Here is a 14,451-nt window from a genome sequence, read left to right as displayed (position 1 = left end):
AGGAACCACCTCGCCCTCGCCTCTCGCCCACCCCTCGCGCCCCCACCGGCCCCAGTGGCACGTCACCCGATTTTCTGCCCGCACGCCTCACGCACCCCTCGCGATGTCGGCGCCGGTCGCTCAAGAAGGTAGGCACGAGTCCGCCGGCGTGCTCGCCACCCGCTCCGAAGCTGATCTCCTCATGTTTCGGCATCGGTCAGAGCTGCCTATCCTAGAATCCGTGATCAAGTACGGCCTTTCCATTCCGCCTGTTCCGCAGCGCGCGCCGGCACTGATGTCATTGGCCCCGCCCTCAGCATCCGCAACCGCCTAACCGCCCTCAAGAAGGACAGAGGCGAGTTCATCAAGCCGTCGGACGTAAACCAGCTCTACCAGGCGATCGTGAAGCAAGGTTCGTCTCACATCTCCTTGCGCTTAGACCACTCGCTCAATCTCCCTCGTCCTCCGCACTCTACCCTGCTGCGCGACGCAAAAAACCCGCATTCCGTCGACCAACGCACCTGCTCACCCGTTCTCAGTGACTCGACTGAACGAAGTCCGAGATGACCACACCCCTTACAACAACCGTCTGGACACGACGCTCGCGGACGTCTTCAATCTTTTGTCCCTCTTCTTCCTGACCATTGGCAAGACGCGCGAGGGCCCGGCGACGTACAGTCAGATTGCCTGTCTGAGGGTGAGTTCTGCTTTATCCGCTCTTTTCTCCAGATTTTCCCGGCGGCTATGGGCCCATTCCGCCAAGCGATGTCGTACACACGCTGCCGTACAGTCATGGCGCTGGGCTTCTCCGTCCCGGTCCCGGGGATGCCCTTTTCACGCAGCCTCCTAAGCCCCGGGCAAGCTTGTCTCGTTCCGAGCCCGCCGCTCTCTGCGCGCGAAGAACAGCGCGTCGTCATATTGGCGGCCGTGTGCGGGCTCCATCTTCCTATTCACGGCTGCGCGCCCCATTCATCTCGGCGTATCCCACACACGCGGCCCAGTCTGGGCGCAATCGCTTTCCGTTTTTCGAGGATCTGCGTCGCGCGAATCCTACCGCGTGTGCGCTATGTCTGTTCGCCCTGGTGCGCCCCGGCTCTGTGGCTGGGGTGTCTTCGGATGTGCGGGTGAGGAGCCGGGTCGGTGGTCTGTGCAGAACCTGCGGCCTCCCGTGTCCTACACTCCGGGACGCACGCGCATATAAAGGGCGTCGTGTGCGGCGGCTCTGTCATTCATGACAGTCTCACCATGCATCTCTCGCTACCTATCACTCTTCCCGGCTCTCTGTCTGCTTGGTTGTCGCACGGGTGGCGAAAGAAGAAGCGCGCTGCGTCGTCGCGTAGACTGACGATGCTGACTGCCTGTTCCCAGCAAATCCTGGACCACATGGACGAGTCGGGCGTATACAACGAGTCTGACCTACTTCCTTTTCACCGACGGCTGGCCGAGCTTCGGTAAGTCACCTGCCCTCCTCCCCGCCAATCATTCTACTACCCCGCGTCGCTTGCGTCGGTAGCCGCCGCTACTAGCTCATGTGACCCGCGCGGCGTAATGACTACGTACCTTCTTCGCGGGGAAAAGACTAACAACTTACCCACAGGAATATTGTTAGCGGCGACGTGGAGAGCGGAAAACACCCAGCTGCCATGACGAAGCTCTTGGAGCGTCAGCTGAATGACTGTGGTGAGTGTCTTGTCTTGCTTCTCCTCGCGTTCGAGACTCCTTTCCATCACCCCTGCGACGACTCGTTTACGGGTCTCGTACGTCTCATCGAGTCCCGGAGCTCTGATCATACGCGCGCAACCGAACATTTCGTACTATAGTTTGATGTTCCCAACGGTAATAAAACATCACATCCTCTCCAGGTCCTCCGCCGTTTGCCCCCACATCCCGACGCACTCATGCTGATCTTGCCTCGCCTTCTAGACAACCTCCTTCGCAAACTCCAGGACTCGCTATCCGTCCTGTCACCCGAGCTCATCCCTATACATGAACGTCTTGTCACTCTCCGGCGGCAGCTCGTCGCGCTGGCGGCGAAGGAGGTTGCGCTTTCGGACAAACACGAGGACGTGAAGGGCAAGGCAGTCGCATCCTCCCAGGATCTGATTGAGCGTGAGGCTGACACCAAAACACCCACTCGCGAGAGCACACCGAAACCGACGAACTCGGAGTTCAAGGACAAGGAGGTCCTGCGGGTGAAGGCAGAACTGAAGCCGATCCAAGAAGAGCTCCGGAAGATCGACTCGTGAGTCGCCTCGCATCTGTTCGTTGTAGACGCGATATACTAACGTCTACCTGCAGGAAACGTGTCGATGGCAAGTTCTTGGGACCAGGGGGCACGGTGCCAGCATCACAAGCGGTTTGCTCGTCGCTTCTGGAGGAGTGCTTTGACATAGTGCAAGAGATCCGAGCCAAGGACGAGTCCAAGAACGTCGCGACATCTCTGCGGCCAATATATGACCGCCTCAGTGAGATTCGGCAGGAGCTTGAGCAACTGGTAAGCCAGTCTGACTCGTGGTTTTAGGTCTGTATACTAATCGCATTCCGATTAGGTCCTCACGCACCGATGGAGTCTCCGCGAGACAGACCTGTGGAACTACAGCCTCAGTCTCCAGGAGATCGACAAGATGCGCGTAGACGGCAAGTTCATGGATGCCGAAGGCAACCGACCAGAGGGGCAATACGTATGTTCTATACGCGTCTCTCTAGGGCGTATCATTGATCTCTGCATATCGCAGGTGCTGCTATATCTTCTGCGCCGATGTTACGGCCTGATTTACCGGTTGCTTTCGTCGTCCGAGCCGGTTTCCGAGGAGCTGATCCCGATAGTCAGTTGCTCTGATTGCATCATACGTGTTCAATCCACTTACCCGGGTGTCTAGGCGAACAAGCTCTCCACGGTCAAGAAGTGCCTCAACGAGGTGCTGAAGTATGGTGGCCCATTCAGTCCTCGCGATCTGTACCCAGTATGCCCGTTGCTCCGATTAACAGTCTTCAACGTCTCATGTCCTGTCTAGTATCAGCTCGCCTTGCATCAGATCGACTCAATGCGGAAGGAGGGCAAGTTCGTGGGCATTGATGGCTCCATACCCGAAGGCCAGGGTATTGTCATGGCACACTTGAACGAGTGCCACGAGCTTCTTGAGATGGTAAGCGACCACCTTTACCAGACTCCAGACTTGCCTCTCATCTTCATGGTCTAGCTCAAGGAGTCTATGGACGACGGTGACGACGACACCGATTACGTCGATGATGACGATGACTACAACTACAACAGCGGGTCTGGTGACGACGACTATGAGAATCTGCAGAAGGACAGGGAATAGGGACAGGCCGGACGAGAGCGCATAGACGGACCTCCGGAGGACAGTGGAAAACGGCCAATAAATGAGCCCGGACATTGCCTCCATGAGTGTCGACGAGTGAAGTTGTCTCGTTATGTATATGTATATTACACTAGAGGAATCCATGCAGAGGCTCGCGCCACAGGAGCTCAGGACGGAGGATTACGCGCGTCAGTGGAAACTGGTCTGTATGATCGTGGGCGGGGTCTCCGCTACCTCGAACGTTGGGTACTGAAAAGGCCCGGTGGCGCCCCCAGCGGGAAACGAGGCAAGATTTGCATCACGCGACCATGCTTCCCTGCTCAATCCACAACTGTATTGACCTCGTCGCGGAAAGTACATGCAGACTGAATGCTCGAAGACAGCCCGACGCCGTCCCTACCAGAGGAACGGGATGGGGGGTCTGCACGGGATGAACATTATACGATGTTTTGGGTTCGTGCTACGTGTCCGCACAAAGCACACGGAGCCGATTTTGCATATTCTTCAAAAGGAGACGGGAGTCAGCGTGCGGAGAAAGTCGGGTGCGGTGTCACGTACTTTTCGAGCGCGGGTGGAAGCCGGGGTATCATGCGCGATGGAAGTCGGGGTATCATGAGCGATGGAAGCTGGGGTATCATGGGAGAGAGCTTGAGAAGTAGACGAGTACCAGAGCCAGCGACAGTGCGAAGATAAAAGGGTGGCCTGATCGGTGTCGATGTACGCTAACGGGGGACGCCCTGTGCCAGCCGCCGCACAACCACCAGAGCTCTTGGTGGTCGGCCACGATGGCACGTTCACTGACAGGGAGCTCAGGATCAGACTCGAGCAAAGATACGTCGAGAAAGAAGAACAGCACGTACTAGACGACTCTCCCGCCGTGCCGAGGCCTACGACCGGCGATGGTCTGCCTCATGTATCGACACTCTGCGACCTGTGAAAGGGGAGAGGATAGAGATGAACCGAGGCAGGAACGGCTCCTGTCTCGGTCGTCGAAGCTGGACAGATCGCTCCATTAGCACCAGAGCCGACGACATCGCTAGCATGTCGAAGATGCGACTCACCGTTGACGACGGACGCCCTATACCAGCTGATGTACGAGTCCGGGAGGGCTTGGGTGTTGGACGAAGAGCTGCCTCCTTTCTGTGCGTGCTCTCCTGCGCGAAGCATGTCCAACTAAACCTCAAGAGCTTCGGATGGTCGACTCAGGTGGTACGTTCACTGCGGCGCCGGTGTGGGTCAGAGGGCGACGACGGACGGAAGCAAAGCCCGACACGTACTAGACGTCGCTGCCGTCGCGCCGAGGCCTGTGACCCGCAATGGTCTGCCTCATGTGTCGACACTCCAAAGAGGGCATGCAGAAAGGTAGGCGCGGCCTGACCGCGGATGTCGTGCTGAATGCATCGGATGGTCAGTGCCCGCCCGGGCAACGCCCGGAAGATACACACCTAACGAGGTACGCCCTGTGGGCGCCATCTGTGGCTACTAGACCACAAGAGCCTGGAATTGAGTCTCGGATGGAGAACCGGCCTCCTTTCCTGCACGAAGCATGTCCGAGACCTCAGAGCTCCGAGAGTGGCTAGCTCAGATGGCACGTTCACTGGAAGGGGGCGGGGGGTGAGCGAGCGACGATGGGTGGAAGGGAGGAGAAGGACGCACAAGACGTGGCCCTCGCCGTGTTCGACGTCCTTCGGCCGTTGGCCGGCATCGTCAAGACTGATCCAGTCGAACCGAGCGGTCGGAACCCGTCAGCGGTCGTGGTTCGATTCGGAGGCGAGCAAGGACGTACTCGTACTGGCTCGTCTCGCGTCGGGGTGTGTACTCAATGGTCTACCTCAATCACGAGCACGAGCGTCATCGTACTTGGCTGTGCAGGTGCTGTCAGTGACGGGACACGGACCGGCGACGAAGAGACATACCCGGCGCCGCGCAGAAAGATCGATGGTTGGTCCAGCCAACGATCGAACAAGACACCGCCGAGCGGAGTCACGAATAAGGGGTCGCTGGGCTGAGTCGTGAAGCAGGAGAGGTTCGACCAGCGAGGGTCTGTGACAACACCGCGTGAGCACACAGCGTGGACGAGCATAGTGACGGCGTAGTCGTCCACCACACGTCGGCACGTCGAGTGACGGCGGCGGTGAAGGATGAAGCGAGCAGGCAGGACTAGACGGGCGTGGGCCATATGGCTCCGACGGGGTCGACTAGTAGGCAGTGTCCACAGCCAGTGGGGATGAGAGGAGAGAAGATGGGAGTCGGGTGGTGAGGAGGGAGGGCGGATTGGATGGGGGTTTTATAGGTTTAGAGGGAGGCTGGCTGGAGAGGCTGGCGGGGGTGTTCGCCTCCAGTGGTCTCGGGCTCGCCGACTCAGCCGAGAGTGGGGATTCTGGCCTTGTCGATGTATCCCGTGGGGAAAGACACTGTTCTGTGATGCCCGCCATGTAGGGTTGCTCTCTGCGGATCCGTCGAGCCCAACAAGTGCGTGATTCAGGCGATGGGTTCGAGTGCTGTGTGTCCTGCGGACGAGGGCGGGGCTGTCAACGGCCGTTCGGATGTCGAGCGAGGTTTCCTAAAATGGAAAGCAGACGCGACATTCGCGTCGGGCTTCCGGTGTTTGGGCCAGGATCGGCGTCGAGGACGACGCGGGTGAGCTGTGCCGGCGTCGAGGACGTTCGGATTTCACATCGACCAAAAATAGCGTCGACCAAAGGATGGCTGAAGTCCAGCCTCAGCTTGACATCTGGAGGCTTGTACCTCGGCGATGCCTCATTAGTTCATGAAGTTGGCAGCGATGGTGAGTCCATTGTGCGCGTCCTGGACGCAAGCTCTGGTCAGTTCCTGTCACCATATCATGAGAGCAACGCACGATAACAGAAACATGTGCCCCACGAGTCGAAATCCCCACGAAACACAATCCGTTGCACTCGAACACACGTGAAAGATGTCGATGAGAGCGACCCCTGCGCCCGCCGAGGCGGGCACAGAGTAAAGCAGGGCGTGAGCGGATGCAAATGCATGAACCCGTACACGCCCCAATCTTGTTCAGCAACAGACACCAGAACGGCAACGGCGGCGTCGGGAACCTACAGGTCCGAGTGAGCCGGCGCGCAGTACAACTAGGTAGTTACCGGAGGCAAATGTAAACTAATGAACCGCGATTTAGGCGAACTCGAGGAATGGTGACAGAACACAACGGGCAGAGAATATAGACACAAATACAGGGGGGATATGAGACCACGAATCTTGTTCGGACGACAAAAGCTGAGGCCGTGTAGCCGACACGAAGAGCAAGGAGATAGGTAGAGCCAACGCATCAATCACGATCACCGTGGCGTCTCGCACACACCGCACTGCGTGGAGGACGACGTGTTCTGTAACATGCATGTCCCACACGTCCACTGTGACCCTGCAGGAGGAGGAGGTTTCATGCCCGCCGCAGCCCAGTTGAAGCCTCCAGACGCGGCGACAGGCTTCGGCTTGTCCGGACGCGGCGACTCGCACGCGATGCACTTCTCCGCGGTCGCGGGGCTGCGCAACATGCACACATTGCACGCCCACTCGTCGGCAGCAGGCTTGGGCGGAGGCGTCATGCCTGCAGCGGCCCAGTCGAATCCGCTAGAGACTGATGCCGTGGTCTTGATGGCAGGCGCGGCGGGGGTCGGCATGGGCTCGGAGAAGTCGAAGATGGGGAGGGACGAGAGTGGAGCGGTAAACGCGGCCTGACGGGCTTTCAGCGTGCTGGGGCCAGCACCTGAGGAAGATGTGGGAACTGGGAAGGCGTACTTCGGAAGCTCGTCTTCGCGCAGCGCCGCAACAAAGGAACGCGCATCCACCGGCTTGGCTGAGGCGGGCTTGGGGACAGGAGTAAAGGCCGTCGGGGTGAACGCGGCCGGAGCGGGGGCAGGCGCAGACACAGCAGGGGGCATCTCTTCATCCTTGTCCTCCTTCGGGGGCTGAATGCTGAAGCGCAGCTTGGAGGGTGCTTTGGGAGCCGAGGACCTGGTTTGCGGGAAGCCATTTCGGAGACTTGGCGCCGAAGACGTGGGCGATGTGGCGCGCTTCTTCTCCAACTTGTCTTCACCAGGCTCGATGATCTCGGATGGCAAGGTATAGGTAGGGGTGGGGGTAGGCTTCGTGGGCACACTCGACGACATCTCCACATCCTCGACCTCTTCCACAGTAACAGTGGAACGCTTGGCAACCGCGGGAGGCGACTTGACTGTGCGCGCCCTCTTGGGTGGAGAGGGCGACTCTTCGTCTGAAACCTCCTCCACAGTGACAGGCTTCGGCTCGACGGTCCTCTTCGGGGCACCATTCACCCCGTTGATGGGAGCAGTGGTGGACGAGAGTCGGGTACTTCTCCGTGGCGCACCCAGCTCCTGTGCAGGGGAAGTTACGCCCTTTTCAGGAGACTTCACGCCGACAAGTTCGGGTGGCGGTCGAGAACGCTTGCTGCCCTGTAGAGCCATGAGAAGTGCAGACACATGCGATGGGATGAGGTTACACACCTTGGGTACGGTAGCCTCAATGATAGCTTGAGGTGTGAGCTCCTGCTCTTTCTTCGGCCCCTCAACCGGCTTTGCGACACGAGGCTTACGCACAACCGACTTCTTGGCAGCAGGTTTGACCATCGGATTCGCTGCTTCGTATGGATTTGCGAACGCCGGCTTCTGAGGTGGCGTGACCTCCTTGATGAGTTTGGTCATGTAGCTGGCGGCACGAGTCGGCTTGCCCGCGGGTGGCGACGGGGCCGTCTGCGGCGGAGAGTCGGCTTGACTCCAAGTCTGGCGCAAGGGTGAAGGGTTGGCGGGAACCGTGGGTCGAACACCGTTCGTTCGAATGCGAGGGGTGGACGGAGGGGGTGCGCCACTGGCACGGCCGTTGGTAGTAGGCGTGCTGTTGAGGGCGGCAGGGGCAGACATCGAAGTCGAGAGGGAAGGTGCGGCTGCACCATTCGGCCTCCCGTTCGCATTGCCAGTGCGTTGTTGCGTCGAGGTGGTGGCGTCCTCGCCCACGCGGCGGCGCTTGGTGTCGACCTTCGGCTTGTCGGTTATTATCTTGAGAGTTGGCGCTCTCTGTTGCATCGACCCGAAGCTGGGTGATTGGAAGCGATTGCGGGGACGGGAGCTGCCACCCCCTTGCCAACGATAATCGCCCATCGGGTTCTTGGACAGCATCTTACGGGGAGGCTGGCCGTTAGTGGAAGCACTAGCATCTGCAGGATCAAGACCAAACGCCGGGGTGTTGCCGCGGGCGGGAGTGAGACTAGGGCTCTTGGAGAATCGGAAAGGCTCGGGGTGCTCGTCGTTGTCTTGATCTAGAGCACAATGAGATACACGAAGAGGGAACCATGACGGACAATGGACGAACCTTCAACACTGTTTTGAAGGAGGTGTACTAGCCCGGCCAACTCAACGTGGTTAAGGGGACGACCACCCTTCTCGTTCAGGAACTCCTGGACCCTCATGAGGTTGGCTGATGAAGACGATTGCGAGTCGTCGCTGCGGGGGGAGGTGCGGTGGGCACCGTTCATGGATGAGGAGGGAGGGGAGTGTGAGGTGGGCTGCACGGGTGGTTGAGGCGCAGGCCGCGGGCGTGATTGCTGCGACGGCCTCGACTCGGGTGTTACGGCGCCGGCAGGGCTGTTCGCCGCGTGCAGCTGGTGAGGTGAGAAGGCGGCTGTCAGTAAGTCGTACGGCCCGGCGAGAACTACGACGCGCACATCATGACCCCTGGCGGCCAGTCGTTTCGCGGACGCCGACTCGGTGGGAGGCTCGTTCTCCGTTGGCGTGGTAGATCGCAAGGGATTGAGGAAGCTGAGAAAACCGCCGAGACTCCAGCCCTAAGATAGTTGGGGGATGAGACCAAGCTCAGAAAGCAAGTGAATGAACTTACGGTTGTGGCTTTCTTCGTAGCAAGGCGCGCGTAGGGAGACGCGTTATTGTTTCGAACTTGACGGCGCGTGTTGGACCGGAGGGCACCGTTGCTCATGGTCGTAGTCACGGGTAAATCCTAGACCTTCCCGGAAATGCGCACAAGCGCGACGGAGAGGAGGGACAGAAGTTGGCGGGCAGGGGAGGGGATGAAGAAGGAGAAGAGAACAATCGGGGTGGCCTCGCCCTCGCTGTCTCTTCCCACGAGCCGGCCCTAAAGCGTTCCGGTCACGTCCTTCTCCCATACTGGCTCCCAGCACTCATCCTCCTCATCGCTGCCCACAATGCCGGACAAGACGGTCGAAACACCGTTCCCGCTCATCGACGCGGACCCCCATGCTGGCCGTGTTATTCGCTACATGCGCCCATCTGACTACGCGACATGGGCGGGGATGACCGCCGCCTTCCCGGGCCTACTGTATGCTTGGGGTGCGTTACACGCATGGTTCACCTTGTTATCGTCACTGAACTGGCTGTTATAGACAAGTGGGAGCCCAGCGGGCATAAATTGAAGGGTGCTCTCCGCCTTGGTGGGGTATTTGGCTTCGTAGGCGGGTTCCTCATGGCTTACCAACGTTCAAGTTGTGAGTAGTCAGTCGTGGCGCGTGTTGCCTATTATGCTCACCAGATACTGCGCGGCAAGTGCGTTTCTGGGGCTGGACTGAGAACAAGCGCGAGCAAGAGAAGGACTTCGAGGAATTGTCCGACCGTGCCAAGCGTGGCCTCCCTCTGTACGGCCACTCCGACCAGCCGGAATGGGTGCAGGGCGTTGCGTACCGCAACTCTGTCTTCTCTGCGCTCAAGTTCTGTACGTGACGATGTCCCCTTCTCTGTTGTCATCACAATGCTGAGACGATGCCTCCAGCCGCCTTCCCCATGTAAGTATCATCACCTCCATACAAATTGTCTCGCTTACATTCCACAGGATCAACTTGGTCCAGCATCAGCACCATGGTACAGACGAGGCGAAGTACAAGCCGACGGAAGAGTCTTCGTAGATAGTGACTGGTAATGCTAGTCTTTTGCTCTCGCGCCAGAATGCCCATACGTAGAGGCTCTACGTGCGATTCCTTTTTCTCCGACGACCTTCCTGTCCATTATTCGTAGTCATCGCGACGTCTTCATCTGCACCATTCGACTGGTCTTTGCTCTCAGCAACCAAGCGCTGCACCACGGACTCCCACATCACGTCGTTAATCCCCTTGGCCTTTCCAAGTTGCTCCTTCAAACGAGCGACTTCTCCTTCCAATTCAGTGACCCTCGACTGCAGAGCAACCCCAGGGGTTGCGTCGGCAGTGGATGGTGGCTGCACGAAGAACGCATGGTCGTTGATAAGCTCAGCACTGGAGTATGAGAAGAATGCGTTTGGAGTGGTCTACAGTCGAGTCAGTTCCCGAGGTGGGCACTTCGAAGGACAGGGCGTACCTTGGTCTGGGGTAGCATCATCGTTACTTCGTGAGCTTCGCGCGCTTTCGCGTCACGTATGCGTTGGAAGGGTGCGACGGGCCGGACTGGAATGCTTTCCTTGCTGCCGTTACCAGCGGGACCCAGTGATAGACTAATGTGCCCAATGAGGTCCGGAGGGCGTAGCATGGTCGTCAAATATGTGATCGCCATCCCTTTGTGTGTCGACAACGTCCGGAGAAGCTGGTGCGACGCCACGTCGTACATGTGAATGAGCCCAGTGGTCGTACCAACGAGGAGGATAGATGACGTGAGTGACAACGTCATGGCTGATACGGGCTCCCTGCGAAGCCACTACGTCAGATTCACTTAGGTCTAAGGGACTGGGAGGGAAGCGTACCCAACAGAAATCAGCCTACGCTTCGTAGAGGCAGAGCCAGGTTCGTTGACGCGGATTACGTCGCTGATACCTGCGCCTCCAACTGCTTCTATTGCTACCCGGCTGAACTTGTCTTCCCGTTGGCGGAAGAGGTTGACCTGGTGAATGGAACCATCTGACGAGGCGGCGAAGAACATCCGTTCCGTGGGATCCAGAACAACGTGAGCGATTGGTTGGGGGAAATAGAACGTTGTGAGTAGAGTCTTTGAGGCCGGGTCCCACATCTAGAGAATTCTTAAGTTGCCGATGGATGGTATTCATGGCGTACTAGGACTTGCCTTCACTGTGTTATCCGTGGAAGCCGTAAGGATACGGCATTTTGGGAAAGACCCGACGCCGCAGACGATGTGGGTGACGGGCAGGGTGTGGTCGGTGAAAGCGCAATATGGTGTTGGCAACTCATCCTGCAGCACGTTGTCGACAAGCCTGAAAATCTCGTTACTGTCATGGTGCTGTGCATTGAGAGAGCCACGAACGACTGACCTGGCAATTGACCACACGCTGACCCCAGAATCCTCACTACCGGCGATGAGAGCAGCTGCGTCTTGCGAGAAGCACATAACAGTTATAGAGCGGTAGTGCGCATCCCATGAGTTGAACATGATCCCTGAGGCAACCTACTATATTGATAAACGATGTTACTACACGACATGAGATGACTACCGAGCATACGCGCCTCCCAGAGAAATATTCGGCCTTGAGTTGTCGCACCTGCACAATACTTCCCGCTCGGATCTGCAGCGAGCGCCGCCAGTTTCTCTGGAAGGACGATTTTCAACGCAAGCTGATCCTACAGCGGCAATCGTTGGCACAACTTCTAAGAGCGAACCAGAAAAGACCACGCACCTTTTGGAAGTGGTACACGTGCAAAATAGATTTGTCTCGTTGTGCCGCGAGCATGAAGCCCCCTTGTCCATCCCGAGATTGCACCGTTGTTGTGCAGTGCACGTTTGAAGAGGTTTGCTTCCATGAAGCGAGAGATGTGCCATTCTGAATGTCGTGGAGAGACAAGGTGCCTGCACCTGACCCTGAAGCAACCGGAGCGGTGGCGCAAAGGACAGACTCGTGGAGCCGCATGGTGGATGTTGCTTCGGAAAAAAGCTACCTCTTATGAGATGTGTCTGCGTTAGTTACGTGGCGCAGAGTGAAGAAGGAGCAGGAGCAAGAGCAGGAGCAGCGCAGCCAGGGCTGGCCACGGACGCATCAGCAAAGGGCGTATCTTCTTGCCACGCATCGGGGCGTCTGACCGCGCTTGGCGCTTCCTGATAAGGACTTGCCGTCTTTTGTCTGCTGGACGGCTGATGGTAATACATGACAATCAATTATCTGCTCTACTATTGCTTGCAGATCATGGCATATGGGAGATAGACCAACGCCTGCAAGACGAGGGTTTGACATGTATGGTAACGTATGGTGGGGTGGGAATACTGGTAGGCACATTATATATATTGCACATCCCTGAGGCACGGTGTTGTACATTCCGTGCACATCCTCGACACGGGGCTCGAGCATGCGCACAGGCGGGCGTGGGGGCGATAGGCGAGTGCGCGGCGCGGGGTGGAGACCCAGACGTCGACGAAGGCGAGGTTCGGGTGGGGCGGGAGGTGGTCCGCGTCCGAGAGTCGAGACGTCGTTCTCGCGGCCCTCGAAAACGAGGTGGCGGACACGGGGGAGGCGGAGCCGGACGCGCCGTCCTCGTGCTCGTCGTCGCGGGGGCCCATCTCCGTGTGGTCGCGGAACTCGAGGTAGGTGAGCGCGGCACGGTGCGCGCGGAGCACGCCCGGCTGGACGCGCGTGACGAGCAGGAGGACGAGCGCGGTGAGGCGCGGGAGCGCCCAGCGGTCGAAGCGCGGCGGGGGCGGGGGCGGGGCGTGCCGTCGGTGTGCGCGGAGGCGGCGGTCGAGTCGGGGCGGGGGCGGTCGGAAACGGAGAATAGTCCGAGTCCAAGACTTACCATGATCTGATTGCACTCATGATAGATGGAAGTGGGGGCCATTGCGCGCGATCAGCGCCCGCGCAGACAATAGGGCAAACAAGACGCTTCGGCGCGAGCTGCGCGTCTACTGAACGTCTCCCGCAACCGCCATCGTCGCTCCCGATGCCACTCGCCTCACAGTCAGGTATATGAAGAGCACATACCTGGTGCGATATCTCCCTCTCCCTCTCCTCCTCTCATCTGATCATGGTCAAGTTCCCCAGCCTCTCACAGACTGCACGTGTATGCAACGCCTGGGGCGAGTCGGACACGGCGACCGGGTTCCACCACACCCAGTCCCCGGGTGGCAGGTGGTTCAGAGAATGGGATCAGGCGCACATCGGTACGTAGCCCATTCATTCAAATGTGTCTAGCTGAGGTCCAATCGTGCGATCAGGCTGCCCTTGGTGCCTCCAGTCGGACTCACGGCAAGCACCCTGCTCCGGTCGAGCCTCTCGAAGGAGAGCCACATCCCGCCCCTGCCGCTCAGCCAATGCACCAGGTCCTCGTGCCGATGGTCCTCGTCGCCTCCTCGTCGTGCATTCTCTGAATGTAGAACAGCGAGAGTTTGAGTGAGGTCGACCCGACCAAGCCACGAGCTCGTAAAGGGCTCCTCAACGGCGCCCGCCCGCCTGCCCCGGGCCAGTTGATACTCAAGGTAAGCGTCGGTTTTTTACCATACATCTTAATTGACAGTTGCATATTGTTAGCAGGCTTACAAGGCCTTGCACGGCAACCCGGCGGCTGCGATCTGCGGCGATGCGGGTGGGTTACTCACTCGGAACTTGGAAGCAGCCGGGCCGGAAGTCCGTTGCGGAAGGGACGGCCATGGACGCCAACAGCTTCAGGCTGTACTCCGTCGTCGCTACTGCTGCTTTGGTGAGCTCCTCGGTCACGTCTTCGGGCGTCTTCTGACGTATTTTGCAGGTTCGCTTCCGATGCAGACTGTCCCCCGACCACAGGCGATCAGATGCTCGAAGAGAGTGACAGCAAAGAGGAGACCTGGGACACCGAGGAGCCTGTCGGCGACGCGTCAGGCGACGATTGACAGGTATGTATGGTATGCACTTGTCTACGGCAGCACTCGCTCACCGTCTCATTTTACAGATGTAATCATGTATGTTCAAAGTGCGGAAAGCTCGTGATTCACTTTCGTTCTTGTGTCTCCACATCTCCAGTAGTCTCGTATTATATTTTCCATGATCCGATAGCTTCTTCTGAATGATTAATGCGTGTTTTAATCGACCACTATCCAACCAGCGGCAACCTGTGTGTGCTACAAAATGCGGTCTTACATCCCAACATATGACAAGGGTCTAAAATCATTGTGTCAGATTACCATGTCGCCCCTTGTGTATGGTCGGACAACTACAATGCGTGCAGCCAGGTATTGCCATTGTCTCC

The 14,451-nt window shown here is 58.4% G+C and overlaps 4 protein-coding genes across 4 annotated transcripts; 3 read left to right on the top strand and 1 right to left on the bottom strand.

Annotated features, from left to right (window-relative positions):
• Positions 1–103: 103 nt before the first annotated feature.
• On the top strand, positions 104–3,302 carry BXZ73DRAFT_45394 (uncharacterized protein; the record flags this gene model as incomplete). The annotated part of the gene is made up of 13 exons (XM_048019505.1): positions 104–128; positions 201–228; positions 297–391; positions 519–676; positions 1,348–1,430; positions 1,577–1,659; positions 1,903–2,221; positions 2,278–2,473; positions 2,529–2,660; positions 2,715–2,804; positions 2,859–2,942; positions 2,994–3,125; positions 3,180–3,302. The coding sequence occupies 13 exons, from the start codon at positions 104–106 to the stop codon at positions 3,300–3,302; spliced, it is 1,548 nt and encodes a 515-aa protein (XP_047878921.1).
• A 6,211-nt stretch (positions 3,303–9,513) lies between these two features.
• BXZ73DRAFT_45230 (NADH-ubiquinone oxidoreductase complex I, 21 kDa subunit-domain-containing protein) lies at positions 9,514–10,227 on the top strand (the record flags this gene model as incomplete). The annotated part of the gene is made up of 5 exons (XM_048019470.1): positions 9,514–9,658; positions 9,712–9,813; positions 9,873–10,037; positions 10,095–10,107; positions 10,155–10,227. The coding sequence occupies 5 exons, from the start codon at positions 9,514–9,516 to the stop codon at positions 10,225–10,227; spliced, it is 498 nt and encodes a 165-aa protein (XP_047878920.1).
• A 59-nt stretch (positions 10,228–10,286) lies between these two features.
• BXZ73DRAFT_89403 (WD40 repeat-like protein) lies at positions 10,287–12,149 on the bottom strand (the record flags this gene model as incomplete). Its single annotated transcript, XM_048025258.1, has 7 exons — positions 10,287–10,604; positions 10,655–10,976; positions 11,034–11,296; positions 11,351–11,498; positions 11,556–11,689; positions 11,749–11,862; positions 11,919–12,149. The coding sequence occupies 7 exons, from the start codon at positions 12,147–12,149 to the stop codon at positions 10,287–10,289; spliced, it is 1,530 nt and encodes a 509-aa protein (XP_047878919.1).
• A 1,105-nt stretch (positions 12,150–13,254) lies between these two features.
• On the top strand, positions 13,255–14,095 carry BXZ73DRAFT_76726 (uncharacterized protein; the record flags this gene model as incomplete). Its single annotated transcript, XM_048022498.1, has 6 exons — positions 13,255–13,390; positions 13,422–13,564; positions 13,604–13,705; positions 13,761–13,812; positions 13,896–13,926; positions 13,975–14,095. 6 exons carry the CDS (start codon positions 13,255–13,257, stop codon positions 14,093–14,095), a joined length of 585 nt encoding a protein of 194 aa, XP_047878918.1.
• Positions 14,096–14,451: the final 356 nt, after the last annotated feature.

Source organism: Epithele typhae (genome assembly GCF_022376455.1).
Source record: "Epithele typhae strain CBS 203.58 chromosome Unknown BXZ73scaffold_17, whole genome shotgun sequence".
Classification (NCBI taxonomy): domain Eukaryota; kingdom Fungi; phylum Basidiomycota; class Agaricomycetes; order Polyporales; family Epitheliaceae; genus Epithele; species Epithele typhae.
This window is presented reverse-complemented; position numbering and strand designations above follow the sequence as displayed.